General features: G+C 51.1%; 5 protein-coding genes across 5 annotated transcripts; 3 read left to right on the top strand and 2 right to left on the bottom strand.

Annotated features, from left to right (window-relative positions):
- Positions 1 to 783: 783 nt before the first annotated feature.
- Positions 784 to 2,505, top strand: PMZ80_007901 (uncharacterized protein; the record flags this gene model as incomplete). The annotated part of the gene is made up of 2 exons (XM_064876306.1): positions 784 to 1,135; positions 1,310 to 2,505. The coding sequence occupies 2 exons, from the start codon at positions 784 to 786 to the stop codon at positions 2,503 to 2,505; spliced, it is 1,548 nt and encodes a 515-aa protein (XP_064727613.1).
- A 3,151-nt stretch (positions 2,506 to 5,656) lies between these two features.
- On the bottom strand, positions 5,657 to 7,064 carry RPL7 (60S ribosomal protein L7; the record flags this gene model as incomplete). Its single annotated transcript, XM_064876305.1, has 3 exons — positions 5,657 to 6,283; positions 6,463 to 6,574; positions 7,042 to 7,064. The coding sequence occupies 3 exons, from the start codon at positions 7,062 to 7,064 to the stop codon at positions 5,657 to 5,659; spliced, it is 762 nt and encodes a 253-aa protein (XP_064727612.1).
- A 281-nt stretch (positions 7,065 to 7,345) lies between these two features.
- dot2 (ESCRT II complex subunit Dot2) lies at positions 7,346 to 8,110 on the top strand (the record flags this gene model as incomplete). Its single annotated transcript, XM_064876304.1, has 1 exon — positions 7,346 to 8,110. One exon carries the CDS (start codon positions 7,346 to 7,348, stop codon positions 8,108 to 8,110), a length of 765 nt encoding a protein of 254 aa, XP_064727611.1.
- A 96-nt stretch (positions 8,111 to 8,206) lies between these two features.
- On the bottom strand, positions 8,207 to 11,821 carry rhp26 (DNA repair protein rhp26; the record flags this gene model as incomplete). The annotated part of the gene is made up of 1 exon (XM_064876303.1): positions 8,207 to 11,821. One exon carries the CDS (start codon positions 11,819 to 11,821, stop codon positions 8,207 to 8,209), a length of 3,615 nt encoding a protein of 1,204 aa, XP_064727610.1.
- Positions 11,822 to 12,790: 969 nt separating this feature from the next.
- Positions 12,791 to 15,428, top strand: YAK1 (dual specificity protein kinase yak1; the record flags this gene model as incomplete). The annotated part of the gene is made up of 2 exons (XM_064876302.1): positions 12,791 to 14,636; positions 14,683 to 15,428. 2 exons carry the CDS (start codon positions 12,791 to 12,793, stop codon positions 15,426 to 15,428), a joined length of 2,592 nt encoding a protein of 863 aa, XP_064727609.1.
- Positions 15,429 to 15,957: the final 529 nt, after the last annotated feature.

Genomic DNA, 15,957 nt, shown 5'->3' with positions numbered 1-15,957 from the left:
GTTTTGCTAGAATGTGAGAGGTCGCCAACATTGCCCGACGGTCTGTTCACTATCGCATATCGACTGCTGCACCTGACTAGAGTTAAGTATGCACAATCACGGGCCCTAGTCCGCTATCTCGGAACCGGTCCTGGGCAGGGGTCACATCGGGAAAGCGACGGCGAACACAACAATCGCTTGTCGGAGTTCGACGCCAGATAGGGACATCATTGATATTCCCGAAGTCAAAGTGGCCAAAGAGCCAGAACGGAGAACATGCAGTGTGCCAATCACCAAGAATCGCCGGCATGGCGAGCCCTCGGGAGTCGTTATCAGCCTGCGGAGCCCAGCCGTCCGAGCGGACATGTGCAATTTGGATGGGGGCCGCTGAGCGGTAAGCTCCAGGATGACCATAAAGCTTACCCAAAGAGGTAGCGATCTGCAGTCGTATCAGCTTGGTAGGTACTCCATTTCGCAAGTCTTCTTGCGTCGAGAGCACCAGCATGTCGCAACTCGCTTCCCCTGCTGTCCACGTTTTGTTGACCTGGACGATTTCGCCGAGTCCATTAGCGTGTCGCAACCAGTACTCTACCTATCTCTTGGGACTGCCAAGCTGCAAGGGCAGTCGAGCATTCAGATAGCCATGTTATCCTCTTTCCTCTCTGCTTAAGAAGCGGCTGACTCTCAACATCAGGATCGAGACACACTGAGCTCGAGCAAGAACTATCTTCGACTTTTTCGCTGCCAGCTAAGCTTGTTCGAACCACTGTTAATTCTTCAGAGGCGACCCGGCGCACCTTCGATATGGGTAGTACCGAGAAAAGCGCCAGAAGCGACAGCTCCCCAGTTGCCAACGATGGCGCCGTGGCCGAAAATGCAACACTTGACATCTCTCGAGGCCGTGCAGACGCTGATGTCGCATCAACTTTCCTAGCCAGCCTGGATCCTGCTATCGCCCGAGAAGCTGTAACAGAGACCGAGGCTCGTAAGGTCCTGTGGAAGATCGACCTCATCATTCTCCCTTTGGTCGCAGCAACAATCATTCTCGCCGCCGTCGACAAAGTCATCATCTCAAACGCAGCGATATATGGCATGCGAGATGACACCCGCCTGGTCGGCAATCAGTATTCCTGGGTCGGAAGCATATTCTACTTCGGTAAATTCCCCTAAGCTATCCGACACGCGTTGCCCACAAGCGACAAGTCTCATCTAAAGCGGTGGTGTTGAGACACTGCACAACGTGTTTCGATTCGATCGTCCAGGCGCTGTGTATCCAACACTCTTCCCAATACCAAATCTGCCGTTACGCTTTACTAATGTATGCGCACAGGGTACCTCGCCTTCGAATATCCCGCCGCACTACTCATTCAACGATTCCCCGTCGCCAAGATGTTAAGTATTAGTTGCTTTTCCTGGGCGGTCATGATGCTATGTATTGCGGCTACGCAGAACTTCGCAGGCCTTGCTGTGTGCCGGTTCATCATGGGTATGTCGGAGGCTTCAATCTTTCCGATTGCAAGTATTTTGACTGTGATGTGGTGGACGAACAAAGAGCAGCCCATTCGTGTTGCTTTCTGGTTCAATCAGGGATCCTCGATTTTCTCTGGTATCATCAGCTATGGTATCGGCCAGACAAACACTTCGGTGGCACCGTGGCGCTTGCTATTCCTGGTGCTTGGTGCGTTCTCGGTTCTATGGGCTGTGGTTGTCTGGTTTTGCCTGCCAGACAGCCCAATCACTTGTCGTTGGATGTCAGACAGAGAGAAGTTCGTCTGTTTAACTCGTGTCAAAGGCAACAACACCGGCATAGAAGACAAGAAGATCAAGTGGTACCAGATCAAAGAGTGCCTGCTGGACCCGAAGACGTGGCTGCTGGCAATATTCTCTTGCTCCCAGAACATCCCGAACGGCGGTCTTGTCACCTTTGCTGCCATCATTGTTAGTGGCCTGGGATATTCTCGCTTGAACACTGTGTTGCTGGGCATTCCGACTGGGGTGCTCGCCACGGTATGGCAATTGATACTTGCCTTCATTTGTGCCAAGGTCCCGAACTCGCGCTGCATCACCATTGCAGTCAGCAACCTTGTGCCGATGATATGCGCAATCCTCATGTGGCAGCTTCCACGATCCAACAGCACCGGGCTTCTTGCAGCTTACTACGTGTTTTACACGTACTGGGCTCCATACGTTCTTTCCACCTCCTTACCCATGGCGAACACCTCGGGCCATTCAAAGAAGGTCTCAATGAATGCTATTTTCTTCCTTGCTTATTGTCTTGGAAACATCCTCGGGCCGCAGGTATTCCAAGCCAACAATGCACCAGACTATTCGAATGGCTATATCGGTCTGTTGTGTTGCATCGTTGTGAGCATCATTTCGATCTCGGCGTACGGCTATCTGTGTTACTCTGAAAACAGACGAAGAGGGGTCGAGCAGAAGAGTATGGAGCAGATGGAACAAAGCACTGATGCTGCATTCACTGATCTGACAGACAAGGAGAAGAAGTCCTTCCGATACACTTATTGATCGTGTGTAAGCCGTTGGAAGGGTGGACTCCGTCCTATAGATTGCTGTTCTTGAAGAACATTGCTCGGAATACTCGTTGGGTCTTTCGTCGTCAGAGGGTATTGCTTCTCATCAACCATCGATAGCTCTTTGGCCATCAATGCCCATTCTCTGTCCATAGTCTGTGAGCTTCCATATCTGATCCCTTCGTCGTGGAAGACGCCAGTGAACCATAGCAGGCGTTGACTCGTTCGTAGCAAGCATTGAGCCCGTCGGTTCGAGAGCACAAAACCATGTGCGGATGCTCACTTATGCCTGCCAATGTGTACAGCAGGACGAACCGGGGAAGTGGCCTAAACACTGTCAAACAACGAACTGCATGCGTCCAGTCGGAACCCCAAGAAAATTGTGAGCGTGGGTGTAACTTGGTCCGACCACGTCGTCGCGTCCCAGATGTACCACTACGAGTAGTAGTCTCATCACGTGCCGCCGGTCGCACAAGGAGTCGGCAGACCTTCCCAAGTTCATGCATGAGTGCACCAAGCACAATCTTGGGCAGGTTTGGCGACCGCTCCGACAAAGCAACGGGCGTCAGTAAGGCCAGTTGCTCGACCAAAGCAAGCTTCGTTAAGTGCTTTCTCCCTCGTAATATAAGTTGCTCGTGAGAGATCGCGTCAATTGACGCATTCTCACGCTAAATGAAGATGGGATACAAAAATACGCCAGAAATCGTCTTTACATTGTAAAGAATAAAGTAATGAATAGGATCTCACAGCGCTGACGGTTTCGTCAGCGACATGTTGACGAAGGTGGGCTTTAAGCTGATGACGCCCCACTTTTAGCTGCTGATTACTAGCTTGTATCATTAGCGGTAACAGAGAGTGTCCGACCTCGGGGACCTGTGCCAAGATTACTAGAGTTAGCCAATCAACAGCGATTACTGGGCGTGACTGAGAAAGCGTCAACTGACGCGATCTCTCACGAGCAACTTCTAATAAAAATCCCGGATACGGAAGTCTTGCGTTAGATAGTACGCCATCGTGTCTGTGGTGCATGTTGAGGTCATCAGGTTTGCAGAGCAACTGACCGCCAATCACGCGAACGATTAATAACTGGTGCTCCGGTCATGATATGTACGTGAAGGTCGTCTGTATATCAGAGGTGTCATTGATCAAATGATCAATGCTCCGACTCGTATTTTCACAAGTTTTCCTTGAGTGTCTCTATGCCATTTGAAAGCTCAAGGGACCAGAGAATCGAATCCTCAGAATGTGAGTAGATCGGGCTTTCTCACAAACCCTTCTGCTGGGCCACTAGGACCCTTCTCAAATATGAAAACGGCACTGCTTCCACACTTGGGCAGCAGCGGCGTATTAAGAATCTCAGTACCGCCGTCATCTCTATAATCACTGATTCTGGCAGGGGATTTGGTCTGATTCTGGTGCCTGTTGAGGTTTGGTCTGAAGGTGTACAATTTCCAATAGGCAGAATCTGGTCGAGAATGGTGGTATCGATAGCTTAGGGTGAAGACTAGCCGCGAGGCTGACCGAATGACAGTTACGAAGATGTGGAGCAGGTGAATGGGCAACCTCAGGTAATCAGCAGACTCAGGGTGAACTGCAAATACACAGCCAATTGGAAGAATGCTGTGCGGATGCTGGGGAGGACCTCCATTACTATCCAAGATACCAGCCTCTATGAAACAAGACTTTCTCGTGTCCTACTGGCCCATCAGGCATAAGAGACCACTCGGATTTCGGTCGCATCTAATGCCCATAGCCATAGACGAACGATATGACCACAACCCACCCATGGCCCAAAGCGATCATCCAACCGAGCCCAATCCCGCCTTCTTGCGCCCATCCCGGACCCTCTTCTGCCGAGCCAGGATAAACTTCACGCCCTCCTCGGTCTCGTCATAATTCGGTGCGTGGGCAATATACACAGGGTGAACAATTCCAAGTCCGCTCCCGAACTGCACAGGCCTCTTTTTACTCCGGTCGCCCGCGTGAGTGTATATTCGCGTTCCCGGTACATGCTTGCCGACTCCGATGCTGTCGAGGATGTCCCGGAGGGGTGCTCTGAAGTTTCGATCTTGGGCTGTTGTGGTCGGGTATGCTGTGTCGGACATTGTTCATGCAGCGGATATAACGATAGCTTCTTCCGAAACATGGTAAAGCAGGCGATGTGCGTCCAACGCCACGCTCTCGTCTTATATGGAGAGCAGGAAGCATCGTGTTAGTTGTCACGGCTGCTGCGTACGCAACTGATCAGTGGCTATGATACGTGATAACTCGGACGGGCACAGCGTCAAGGCTCAACATAGGTACGTACCGCATCAAACACTTGCGTATCCAAAGATAGTGATCTTTCTCGACGCATTCTTCGTCAACAAACGCCAACAGCTTCTGAACCCCCCTGGTGATCTCCCGAGCCTCCCAACCTGACAATTTCCAAACTTCAAGAGCGTCTGTCACGCATAACGCCCAGTCACAGCATCTGCGCTGTAAGCTAGGTGCTCGCAAGACCGCATCCGGCTAGCCAAGATGACCTGTATAGGAGATGAGACTGTTCGTTGATCTGTTCGCTGGGTCGGCCTCGCCGGGCAATATGGGACAAGTCATGGGACAAGATAAGTAGCGTCGGCTTTTGTCTCTGAGTTAGAGATAAGTACGTGGTCTCGTTCCTCCATGCCATCATGAACTCACGCCGTCATATGTTCGAGCATGATGGAATGCGTCCTCCAAGAAAGGGTATGCCCGGTGCTGCCCAAACCAAAGAACATCAGCTTGTAGATGGTGCTTATGTTAGTGATGGTCGACGATGATTGATCAATGAGCAAGGTGTGGGAGGGACATATGACACAAGCAAAGAAATGACTCGAACTTTCGGAAAGGTTTATGTGGATATGGTAAAGCACCCATCATACATACAGCTGTCAACAACATCGGAAGGAGGTGCGAGTCAATGTACCGGAGGCTGCAGTGATTGATGATGCATGGGTATAGACATAGACAACACGCTTATTGAAGGGAAAGTCGGTATCATTTTGCGCACCAGTATCTAGACGACCTCGTGCTACCGACAATCATTCAACGCCATCGTGTCATGCCATGCAACCATATAGGGACTTTTGCTCTTCTCATCGTCAACTTTCTCTTGAACCGAGCACTTAGTTCATCTGCTTAATGAGAGCGTTGATGTTCTCCTCTCTGTTACCAAGATCACCACCCTCAACGAAGTGCTTGAACTTTCGGGACTTGAAGCCACCAGTTGGGTTGCTCAGCTTGAATGGCCAGAGGAAGTTGGATGCCTGCTTGAAGTTGGGGCCGACAGTGTAGACCTCGTGGATCAGATCCTCCATACAGACAATGCCGTACTTGCCCAGGTTGTCCTCGATCAGCTGGTTGTCGGTGAGCGGGATTCGCTGCTTGTCGATCTTTCCGTATCCTCGCTTGTAGACGAGCTCTCGGACGGATTTGAGGTTGGGGTAGCCGTAGGCGATGTATGGGTTGATGACGGTCAACATCTCTTGTGTGGCCTTGGTAAGTCTGATGAAGACACCATTGTTGATCTGGAGGAGTCGGAGGAGCTGGAGGATCTTTCGTGGCTTGGGGGCGATCTTGTTGATACCCTTGATTCGGACGACGAAGACAAGTTTTGGTTGCTCCTCAACGTAGAAGCTGCCGTTCTGTCGGGATTCACGGGCGAGTCTGATCTTCTCACGCTCTTGGTCGCGGTACTCCTTGACGTATTGCTCGGCTCGCTTGAAGATTACGCCTCGCTTCTCCTTGTTGGCCTTGGAAACATATGTCAGTCATGCTTCGAGACGTGGTTTGATGTGTGAATGTGGATTGAAATGTTTGCTCAGCCCCGAAAGATGGTTAACAAGGCGACAACATCGACCGTAGTCTAGTCGCGTGGTTGGTTGTGGTATCATCACCGAAACAGCGAGGGTGTGTAGATGTGCTTACTAACCTTCTTTCTCTTCTCGATATCAGCATTTCGCTGTTCTCTGGCCTTCTCCTGGCTCTTTCTCTTCTTCAACAAGGTCTCGGGGACGAGGACCTGATCCTTGGTGGGGACAGTTCTGTATTTCACGCATCAGTATGGTCCACGTGAAGAAGTAATCGCCGAGTCGGAATTGCAGCTATGGTGCGGCATTCTCGATCTGGTGAAGGATTGGCAAACTCGACGAAATGATTTTAATCAGTGAGAAGAGCTGTACTTGCTGCAGGGGTCTTTCGACATGCATCTGGTTGCTCGCATTGAATCTCATCTGACAACACCCTGTCAAATTCAGGAATTGTGGTTGCAGCTAGAAGACAGAGTGCATGCGCAGGCTCTTTTGTGTCGCTCTTGGCCGATGTTTTTGAAAGCAGAAAGATTGCTCGATCTTGCCTCAACGCCCCAGCATCACATCTCGAAATCTGGTATTGGAGGTACGTTCTTTCGGTGCGAGCTTCTTGGGATGATCGAGCTGGCGCAATTGTTGCGAACCAGCGAGGAAATGGACCATACCTGCAATGCAACGTCAGCTGGCGGCAATGTACTTACGACGTGGTGGAAGGAGCAGGCATCTTGACGGTTGACACGACGTTGTACAAGATGGTAGGGAAGGACGACGAGGTAGGGAGTTGGCGATAGCGATTTCGAGTAAAAGTTTCAGAGCGCAGCGCAACTGTGGGTGGAGCTTCGAGCTTGCCAAGGTTTTCGCCAAACTTGCCATCTTTACTGCAAGGACGACGGTTACGTAAGCACTCCCTGCCGTCACCACCACGGAACGTGCCTTTGCGACTCGATACGCAAACGGTTACCGGAAGCATAATGGCGAGTATATCTTGACAGTCTCTTCACAAAGATGCCTTCGCGACGAGGAGTTGGTCTCGGCGCCTTCACTGGTCGTGGAAATGCAGCACAGGCCTACAGCAGTCATGGCTCCCAGCTAAAGTCTGCGAACGCCGCCTCATTGCTCGCCCAACGCGAAGTCATCCAATCACTCCTGCACAACTACGCTGTTGAGCATGCCGACGCCATCAAGTCAAACCCATCGTTCCGCGCAGAGTTCGCTCGAATGTGCCACGCAGTTGGCGTTGACCCATTAGCTGGCACAAATGCGCGTGGCAAGAAAGCGGATGGACTGAGGGCTAAGGTGTTTGGTGCTGATCTGAAGGATTTCTACTGTAGTGTTGCGGTGCGGGTTGTGGAACTCTGTCAACGGACTGTGGCCGAGAATGGTGGGCTGATCGGGGTAGTAGAATGTTGCGAAAGTGTGAAGAAGGGTAAGGCCATCGGCGGTGGACTTCAAGTTTCCGAAGACGATATCAAGAATGCAGTGAAGAGTCTTGAGCCTTTGAAAAGCGGGTTCACGATCATCACGATTGCTAACAAGGATTTCATACGGTCTATCCCTAAGGAGTTGAATACGGATCAGTCGACGGTGCTAGAGATTTTGCAGCTACTCGGAAACATTACGGTTAGCTTGCTACGGATTAACTTGAATTGGCCAAAGGCACGAGCACAAACTGTGATTGATGATCTACTGGCAGACTCGCTGGTATGGGTGGACAAGCAATGTCCCGAGTGGGAATATTGGTCTCCTCAAGGACTTCTAGATGAAGATTGAGCTATCGCTTGCTATCAGACGCAGAACTTGAAGGGTATCATAACTCTAATGCAAATGTCAAAGCTCCTACCACACCGGATTCAAGGGGGCGACTACTCACTTCTTGTACTGGTCCTTCAGGACCCACCGCCCTCTGCCTCTGCCACCTTTGTCCAATGTGGCTATGATCTTCAGTGTCTCCTTGAAGTCGGCAGTCGCCTGCGCAGTCGTGCAATAGCGATTGAAGTGGTCGATCAGCATCTGCGTATAGACACTGCCACCATGAGCAGACAAGTAGTCACGGATGAGCTTAGCAAAGTCTTTGCTTCCAGATGCGGTAGGCGTACCAGCACGCGAGGCCGTCGATGCCACGGAACGCGCTGGGCTTGCTGTGCGAGGGCTGCTACCTAGAGTGTTCCCATTCAAGGCTGGTCGTTGGATGCCTGCAAGCAAGCTAGATGATCCAATAGCACCACCTCGATTGCGCGCCGAACTGCCGAATGCTGACCGAGCAGTGGTCTCTTGTGGTCTACCAGATACGCCAAATTGCCCTGTCCATGTTGGAACACCTGGCTGTACAGTTCGGGCCAGCTCTCCAGCTTTCTCGAGTTCTTTGGCGGCCTCGTATGCAACTCTTTTGGCTTCAGCCTCGACCATAGCTGGGTTAGCAGCGGTCTTCTTGCTGTTGCCTCCAATGATAGCATCATGCTCCATGGCTGAGTGAATGCCGGATTTTGAGAAAATACCTTCCATCATGCGGGCTTCGGAATTTGCTGCGCCATCTTTGTTGGCTTGCTGCTCTTCTGCAATTTCGCCAGCATACTGTTCCATAGCTGAGATACCTGGCAGAGCTTGAATGCTATCTCCGTTAGCCGTCCCTGTGCTATGCGTCTCTGGATCAGCTTCTTCGCCATCTGCTGTCTTGGTGTCGGCCTGCTTCATTCTGATTTCTGCATCTTGGAACAAAGTGCTTGTCTCGGTCGGAGCGCCTTCTTCTGCTAGGCTGAACAAGTCATGTAAGTCGCTCAGATGGAACGTCTGTCGTTGCTTCGGATCTTTCAAGATCTTGTTGGTCAAGAACTGCTTGAAGATTTGTCTGTGGTAGATCTTCTCTTCAATGGTGCCAGCAGTCATGAGTCGGTAAATGGAGACCTCCCGCTTCTGACCTAGTCGCCAAGCACGCTCCCGGGCTTGCAAATCAGTAGAAGGATTCCAGTCTGGATCATAGATGAGGACCCGATCAGCTCCGGTGAGATTAATGCCCAGACCACCAACTTTCGTTGTGAGCAGAAACACATGTAGATTTGGGTTGATATTGAACTCATCAACCATACTCTGTCTCTGCTGGATAGGTGTATTGCCGTCCATGCGTCGGTATTTGAGTCCAGGAATCGATCTGACGAACTTCTCCAAGATGTCAAGCATGATTCTGTGCTGTGCAAACAAAAGCGCTTTGTGACCTGTATTCTTCCAAAGCTCAAGGAGTGACCCTACGACCTTCATCTTGCCCGATTTTGCTGGGTTGCCATAATCGTAGCCTGACTTGATCGACAAGTTTCGATGATCTGTCAGATCAGGGTGATTGCAAATTTTGCGAAGAATATCTACGCCATAAAGGACTTGACGCTTCCCTGCTATGATTGCATCGAGGTCTCCGGACCCCAGAAATCGCTGATAATGCTCACGCTGTAGCTTGGTAAGCTTGCAGAATAAGACCTGCTCGCTCTTTTTAGGCAGATCAGATGCAACATCAACCTTGAATCTTTGCAATAGATAAGGACTGATGGCATCCTTGAGGGTCTCGGCACATTTCAAGGCGGTCTGCACCTGCAAATTTGATGCATTTGCATAGCCACCTTGACGGATTGGTATATCAAATTGATTTCGAAAATTGACTAGTGTACCAAGTCGCATTGGGAAGACGAAATCAAAGAGCGACCAAAGCTCAATCAAGTTGTTTTGCATGGGCGTGCCGGAGAGAATGATTCTGTTCGGCGTTCGTAGCTCTTTGCAGTAGATCGTGATTGCGGTGTTCGGATTCCGGATCTTGTGTCCTTCATCCAGGATCGCATACGACCAGTCGACTGGAATCAGAAGCGGAGCATAACTTTGAAGACCTGAGTAAGTGGTGACGAGGACGCCGCCTTTTTCTAGCACTGGCTGGACGAGCTTTCGAGCACTCTTTTGTGCTGCTGTCAAGGGCTGGTTTCGTCGACTTGGATCCCAGACCTCGTCGAGCAGCTTGTCTTCTCTGCTTGCTTCATTCTGCACGTTGATCATGCCGCTCCCTGAAGAATGGAGGATACTTACTCTGAGAGCAGGCCACCAAGTATGGAACTCGTTCACCCATTGCTTCATGACCGTAGCCGGACAGACTACAATGACAGGCTTGTCAAGCTTTCCACTGTAGTGCATACCAGCGAGAAAGGCGATGATCTGTATGGTTTTGCCCAAACCCATTTCGTCACCGATGATGCCACCCACTTGCTGCAGATAAAGCTCGTGCAACCATTGAACACCAGTCTTCTGGTAGTCGAACAGAGAGGGATATATGTCACCAGGTATCTTGTAGCCGCTGTCAAACACAGTATCAGGAGTCGTCGGATGCGGCATGTAGGCTTCCTCCAAATCCTTCTCGAAGGTGTTAGCGAACTGCTCCTCATCTCCACTTTCATCCGCATCGTCTGACAGTCGACCGGTCGCGACCTCCCGCGCTCGCCTTCGTCTACGAGCCCACCGATGTAAGCGTGAGCGGTAGACATTTGCGTTACCATCATCTACACCGCGGAAGTCTTCGACATCTTCGTCGATTGTTGCAATTTTCTTGCTTTTGCGTTTCTGCTTGCCGGCCGTCACTGGCATGTCATCTTCATCATCGATGAAATCGCTAGTTTCATCCTTGAGAACTTCATCTTCCATTACTTCGTCATTCTCGAATTCTGAGCCGGACGTGTCGCGCTTGATACGCTTAGGCGGAGCTTTCACCAGCTTACGTCGCTTTCTCGGTGCATCTGAATCAAGCTCGTCGGCGGTGCTCACATCCTCCAATTGCTTCTCGAATCCAGGTCGTCTGAGATTTCGATGAGACATAGACTTGAGGCCAGACTCAGGTGCCTCAGCAAGAGCCTCAGTCTCCTCCTCAGCGTCCAGGAGCGCGCCGGACAAAGTCTCAGCAGATTCACCATGACTGGAAAGGCCGAACTTGGAGAAAGGGGTGATTTTGCCAGTTCTGATCAGAAAGTCTCTCTGGCTTTCGTTTGGCAGCCTGCCAGATGCAGCTGCTTGCTGTGACGACGTAGCGGCCTCGTCCTGGCGTTGCTTCATCCGTTCTTCGATTTCACCAAGGTCAGTATCAAGCTCTTTGATGTCACCATTAAGACGCTCATTCTCAGCCTTCAGCTTGGCGCGCCTGGTAGTGCCTATCGGTTGCTGGATCTGATCATTGTTCAAGTGAATCTTAGCTAGTAGTTTCCTCTTCTGCTCCCGCACCTTGTCGAGTCTCTGCTGTTCTCGTTGGTTTGCTTGTTCAGAGAGCAGACGATCTGCTTCACGACCAATGTTTCGTTCCAGGTCATCTTGATCTTGTACTTGTGCGTTCAGGCTCTGCAGAACATCACTCTCGTCCCTAGCAAGACTAGGGGGAACAACTTGTGTCTGCTCGTTGTCGCCACTAGGCCCTTCCGGGTTGTCGGAGGCGCCATTTGTGACACCAACTTCGGACGAAGGCGGCATTTCAACCTCGCTACGATTTGTAGCCTCCGATGAGGTTGCGACACCCACCTGGAGGTGGAAAGAAGGAATCGATGAAGTTGTCGCCGGTTGCGGCAGGAATGATGACGACGTCCAGAGCAAGGCTCCAGTCACGATAAGACTATGACTGATTGGGATTAGCGTGCACTGATGAATTTCGACCAATGGAGTTGCGAATCCTTGCAATAATTCCAGGCGACGGTGAGGTAGAGATATTCTGAGGGAAGTTGTTCGATTGGGAGATGAAGTACACGCAGAAGGAACGGGTCTGGAAAAGATATATCCTTAGAGAAATCCCATTTGTAGTCACTGAGATCCGTACTGTATCACTCAATTTCACATGAAAGTATCATCTTGGCACTTAATGAGAGATCTCTGGCGGGCTGAGAAAGCAGCATGCTCAGGCGCAGGAGCGGCTTCGTGTAGTCGCTTTACGCTTTTCACAATCATTGAATCGTCTTTGTTGTTCTACCAGCGCACTCAAGGCAAAGCTGGGCATTGCTCACTTGTCGCTCAAACGCAATCGAGTACCTGTATATTCGAAGGATACTGAGCCGCATTATCGCGACTCGAGCTACTGTAATCACTCATCAAGCGCTCGCGGCCCAACCTGCGACCTGCAACCTCTGGCCAGTAGCACTGCCGCCGAGAACAACTCACTTCGGCCAGATTCACCTTTCACTGCCTCCCCTCCTTCACTCGACCAAGATGCAGTATTGAAGGCATCTGATCTGTGGACAATGCATAGTCACCGCCGCTCTGCCGTACAGTGTCGCTCTGACTGTCAGCTTGCGCGATCCGACTCCGCTTTGACCAAGCCACGTCAGTGACCAACAAAGTGAAGGATTGTCCTCACAATTTCGCTGGAAGCACTTCGATACCCCTCGCCGCTATCCGAGACACTGGCGTACTGTAGCAAGTTCACCAAGAACGGGAGGGTCAGCAGTGAGCATGAATAACCTACACCTTTCCGAAAATCAAGCCCAGTTCAGACAGGCCAGCAATCTCGAGGCAGCAAGTCAAAGCCAACAGCCGACCAGCCTGCAAGAAGGCTTCGCATACGAGCCGAAGTACGAGCCCTACCAGCGATCCGTTGCGAACATAAACATGGCAGCCATGAACTCCAACGCTGGCATTCCGCCTCAGGAATATGCACGAAACGGCGAAACCGACGTCCAGATGGAAGACGCAGATCCATTCAACAGATCGAAATACCCCTCGCGGCCGAGTCACCACCATAGACTATCAGCGCAATTCATGCAGGAGAGCTCCGCGGCTCAAAGGTATTCTCCCATGAATGTCTCTACTACCGGTTCTCATGTTTCCAGTCCCAAGTCGCAGCAACCGGGCTCCTTCAACTATAATATTCAGACTCCTGTTTCGCGGCAATCTCCCACTCGAACTTACAGTACCGAACGTTACGGCGAACCTCCCACACCGAGCAGATTCAACTCGCAATTCTTACCTTCGCTTCAACGGTCCGACATGAGCCCCGACTCTTACTTCGGCGGTTCTGCTCCGAATCAGTCAATGTCCTCGAGGGACGCTCGATCGCCAGGCAACTCCAGTCAGGCACCGCAGCCAAGTCTTGGCCCTGTTCCGAGGTTTCGCAAAGTGCAGAGCATGCAAGATATCCAGCACAAGATCAATCAGCAACCTCTATACCGCCGTGCCGACCCCGAAGGAGGGTTTCTGAGCCCTCTGCAAGCATTGACTACCCACCTACCAGCCACGTACCGCATTTGCAACCCAGGCTTCAAATACGAGTCCTCCCGCAATCCGAGACGAGTGTTGACGAAGCCGAGCAAGGGCGTGAAAAACGACGGCTATGACAATGAGGATAGTGACTACATCCTGTATGTCAACGATATTCTTGGGAGTGAAGAAGCAGGCCACAAGAACAGATATCTGATCTTGGATGTGCTCGGCCAGGGCACCTTCGGCCAGGTCGTAAAATGTCAGAATCTGAGAACCCAGGAAGTGGTAGCAGTGAAGGTGATCAAGAATAAGACTGCCTACTTCAATCAGAGTATGATGGAAGTTTCGGTCCTCGACCTGCTGAATCAGAAGCTGGACAAAAACGACGATCATCACCTGCTGAGACTGAAGGACACCTTCATTCACAGACAACATCTATGTTTGTGTTTCGAGCTGCTGAGTGTCAATCTGTATGAACTTATCAAGCAGAACCAGTTCCGAGGACTTAGCACAACTCTGGTTCGTGTCTTTGCACAACAACTGCTCAATGGCCTCACCCTGCTCAACAAAGCGCGACTAATACATTGCGATCTCAAACCAGAAAATATCCTTCTCAAGAACCTCGAAAGTCCAATCATCAAGATCATTGACTTTGGTTCTGCTTGCGATGAGCGACAGACTGTGTATACATATATTCAGTCACGGTTTTACCGCTCGCCCGAGGTTCTCCTGGGTTTACCTTACTCTTCTGCCATAGACATGTGGTCTCTGGGCTGCATCGTGGTTGAGTTGTTTCTTGGTCTTCCACTGTTCCCTGGTTCATCCGAGTATAACCAGGTCTCTCGCATCACCGAAATGCTCGGCTTGCCGCCAACTTGGATGCTTGAGATGGGTAAACAGTCAGGCGAATTTTTCGAGAAAACAAGTGACGAATATGGTCGAAGAGGCTATCGCCTGAAGGGCATGGAGCAATACGCTCGTGAGCACAACGTGAAGGAGCAACCGAGCAAGAAGTACTTTCAGGCAACCACACTACCAGATATTATCAGGAGTTACTCGATGCCAAGGAAGAACATGAAACAAGCTGAAGTAGAAAGAGGTAAGTTCAGCAAGTCAGTACTTAATGCGAGCGCTAATCCAGACAGAAATGAACAACCGTGTTGCCTTCATAGACTTCGTCCGAGGGCTTCTCAACATCAATCCTCTGGAACGTTGGACACCTCAGCAAGCGAAGTTGCACCCATTCATTACGCAGGCCAAATTTACACAGCCGTTCGTGCCTCCTATGAATTTGAAGAATGCTTCTGGCAAACCTCCACCGCCCGGTGTGCAACAACAGCAACAGGCAGAGGCCTTGAGTAAGCAGAGGGCTGCACAAGCCGCTCAGGCCGCCCAGGCACAAGCGGCCGCTGCTGCTGCAAGCCAATCTGCATACGCCATGCAGATGAACCAATACCCACAACAAAGTTATTCTCAGCAACCACCAGCGTACGGAAACATGCATGGCGCACCACCACAGGGAGCGCCGCCGCCATACCCTTCCTCGAACTATGCCCCAATGGGCATGGTGAACCAACAAGGCCAGATGGCCGGTAACCACTATGGTGCACAGCAAAGCCTGTATGCGCAGGCTACGCAACGAGCAGGCAGACAACGAGCTGCCACTATGGACCAGTCGCAAGGAGGCATCCCAGCTGCCATCCAGAGGGTAGCAAGCCATCTGGATCCGAACCAGCCTATCCGGTTGCAGCCAAGTCCGGCGTATTATCCACCACCTGCTGATGTTTATATGGACTCCCCAAATTCCAGCCGCCGACGAAATAGTAGGAATCAGCGGAATCGGGATTTCATTCGGACACTTGAGGACGGCGCAATGCAACAGTGGCACTGATGTCAGATCTGTAACGTCAGGCGACTATGAAGATGTTCAGTCTACCCAATACCCCAGTCTCACACGCAGTGATATGGTAGACGCCATGCGCTACTCAGCATGCTATGTTGCGCACCTCGGAGCATGAAGCTCTCCGTTGAGGTGAATTGCATATCACCGCTTCCCTACAACAAACGAATTGGTACAGATAGTGTGTAAGCAGGAATCACAGTTGTGAGTCAGTACAATCGGCAGCGGCTCGTTCGCTTCACTAACAAGCCTGCCAACAAGATGGCTACAGGCAGCGTCGATTGGAAGTGAGTGGGCAGGGAAGGCAGGAGACGAATGAAAGGCGAGATGGCGATATGCGCCTCTAGTGGTGGATGAAGCCAAGGGTGAGAACAGAACGAGAGCCAGAGGGAGAGACGTGCGAGCTCAACAGAATTAGGGAACAAAGTGCAAGGAATTGACGGACTGCATGTAGATATGCTCTTTCCAAGTAGTGGCCCAGCTTCTGATATGTTGCTGGCCAACGAGCACCAGCGTCCTT

Source organism: Knufia obscura (assembly GCF_036327395.1).
Source record: "Knufia obscura strain CCFEE 5817 isolate CBS 148926 chromosome Unknown scaffold_10, whole genome shotgun sequence".
In the NCBI taxonomy this organism is placed as follows: Eukaryota; Fungi; Ascomycota; class Eurotiomycetes; order Chaetothyriales; family Trichomeriaceae; genus Knufia; species Knufia obscura.
Note: the sequence above shows the minus strand (reverse complement) of the source record. Positions and strands in the feature narration are given on the sequence as shown.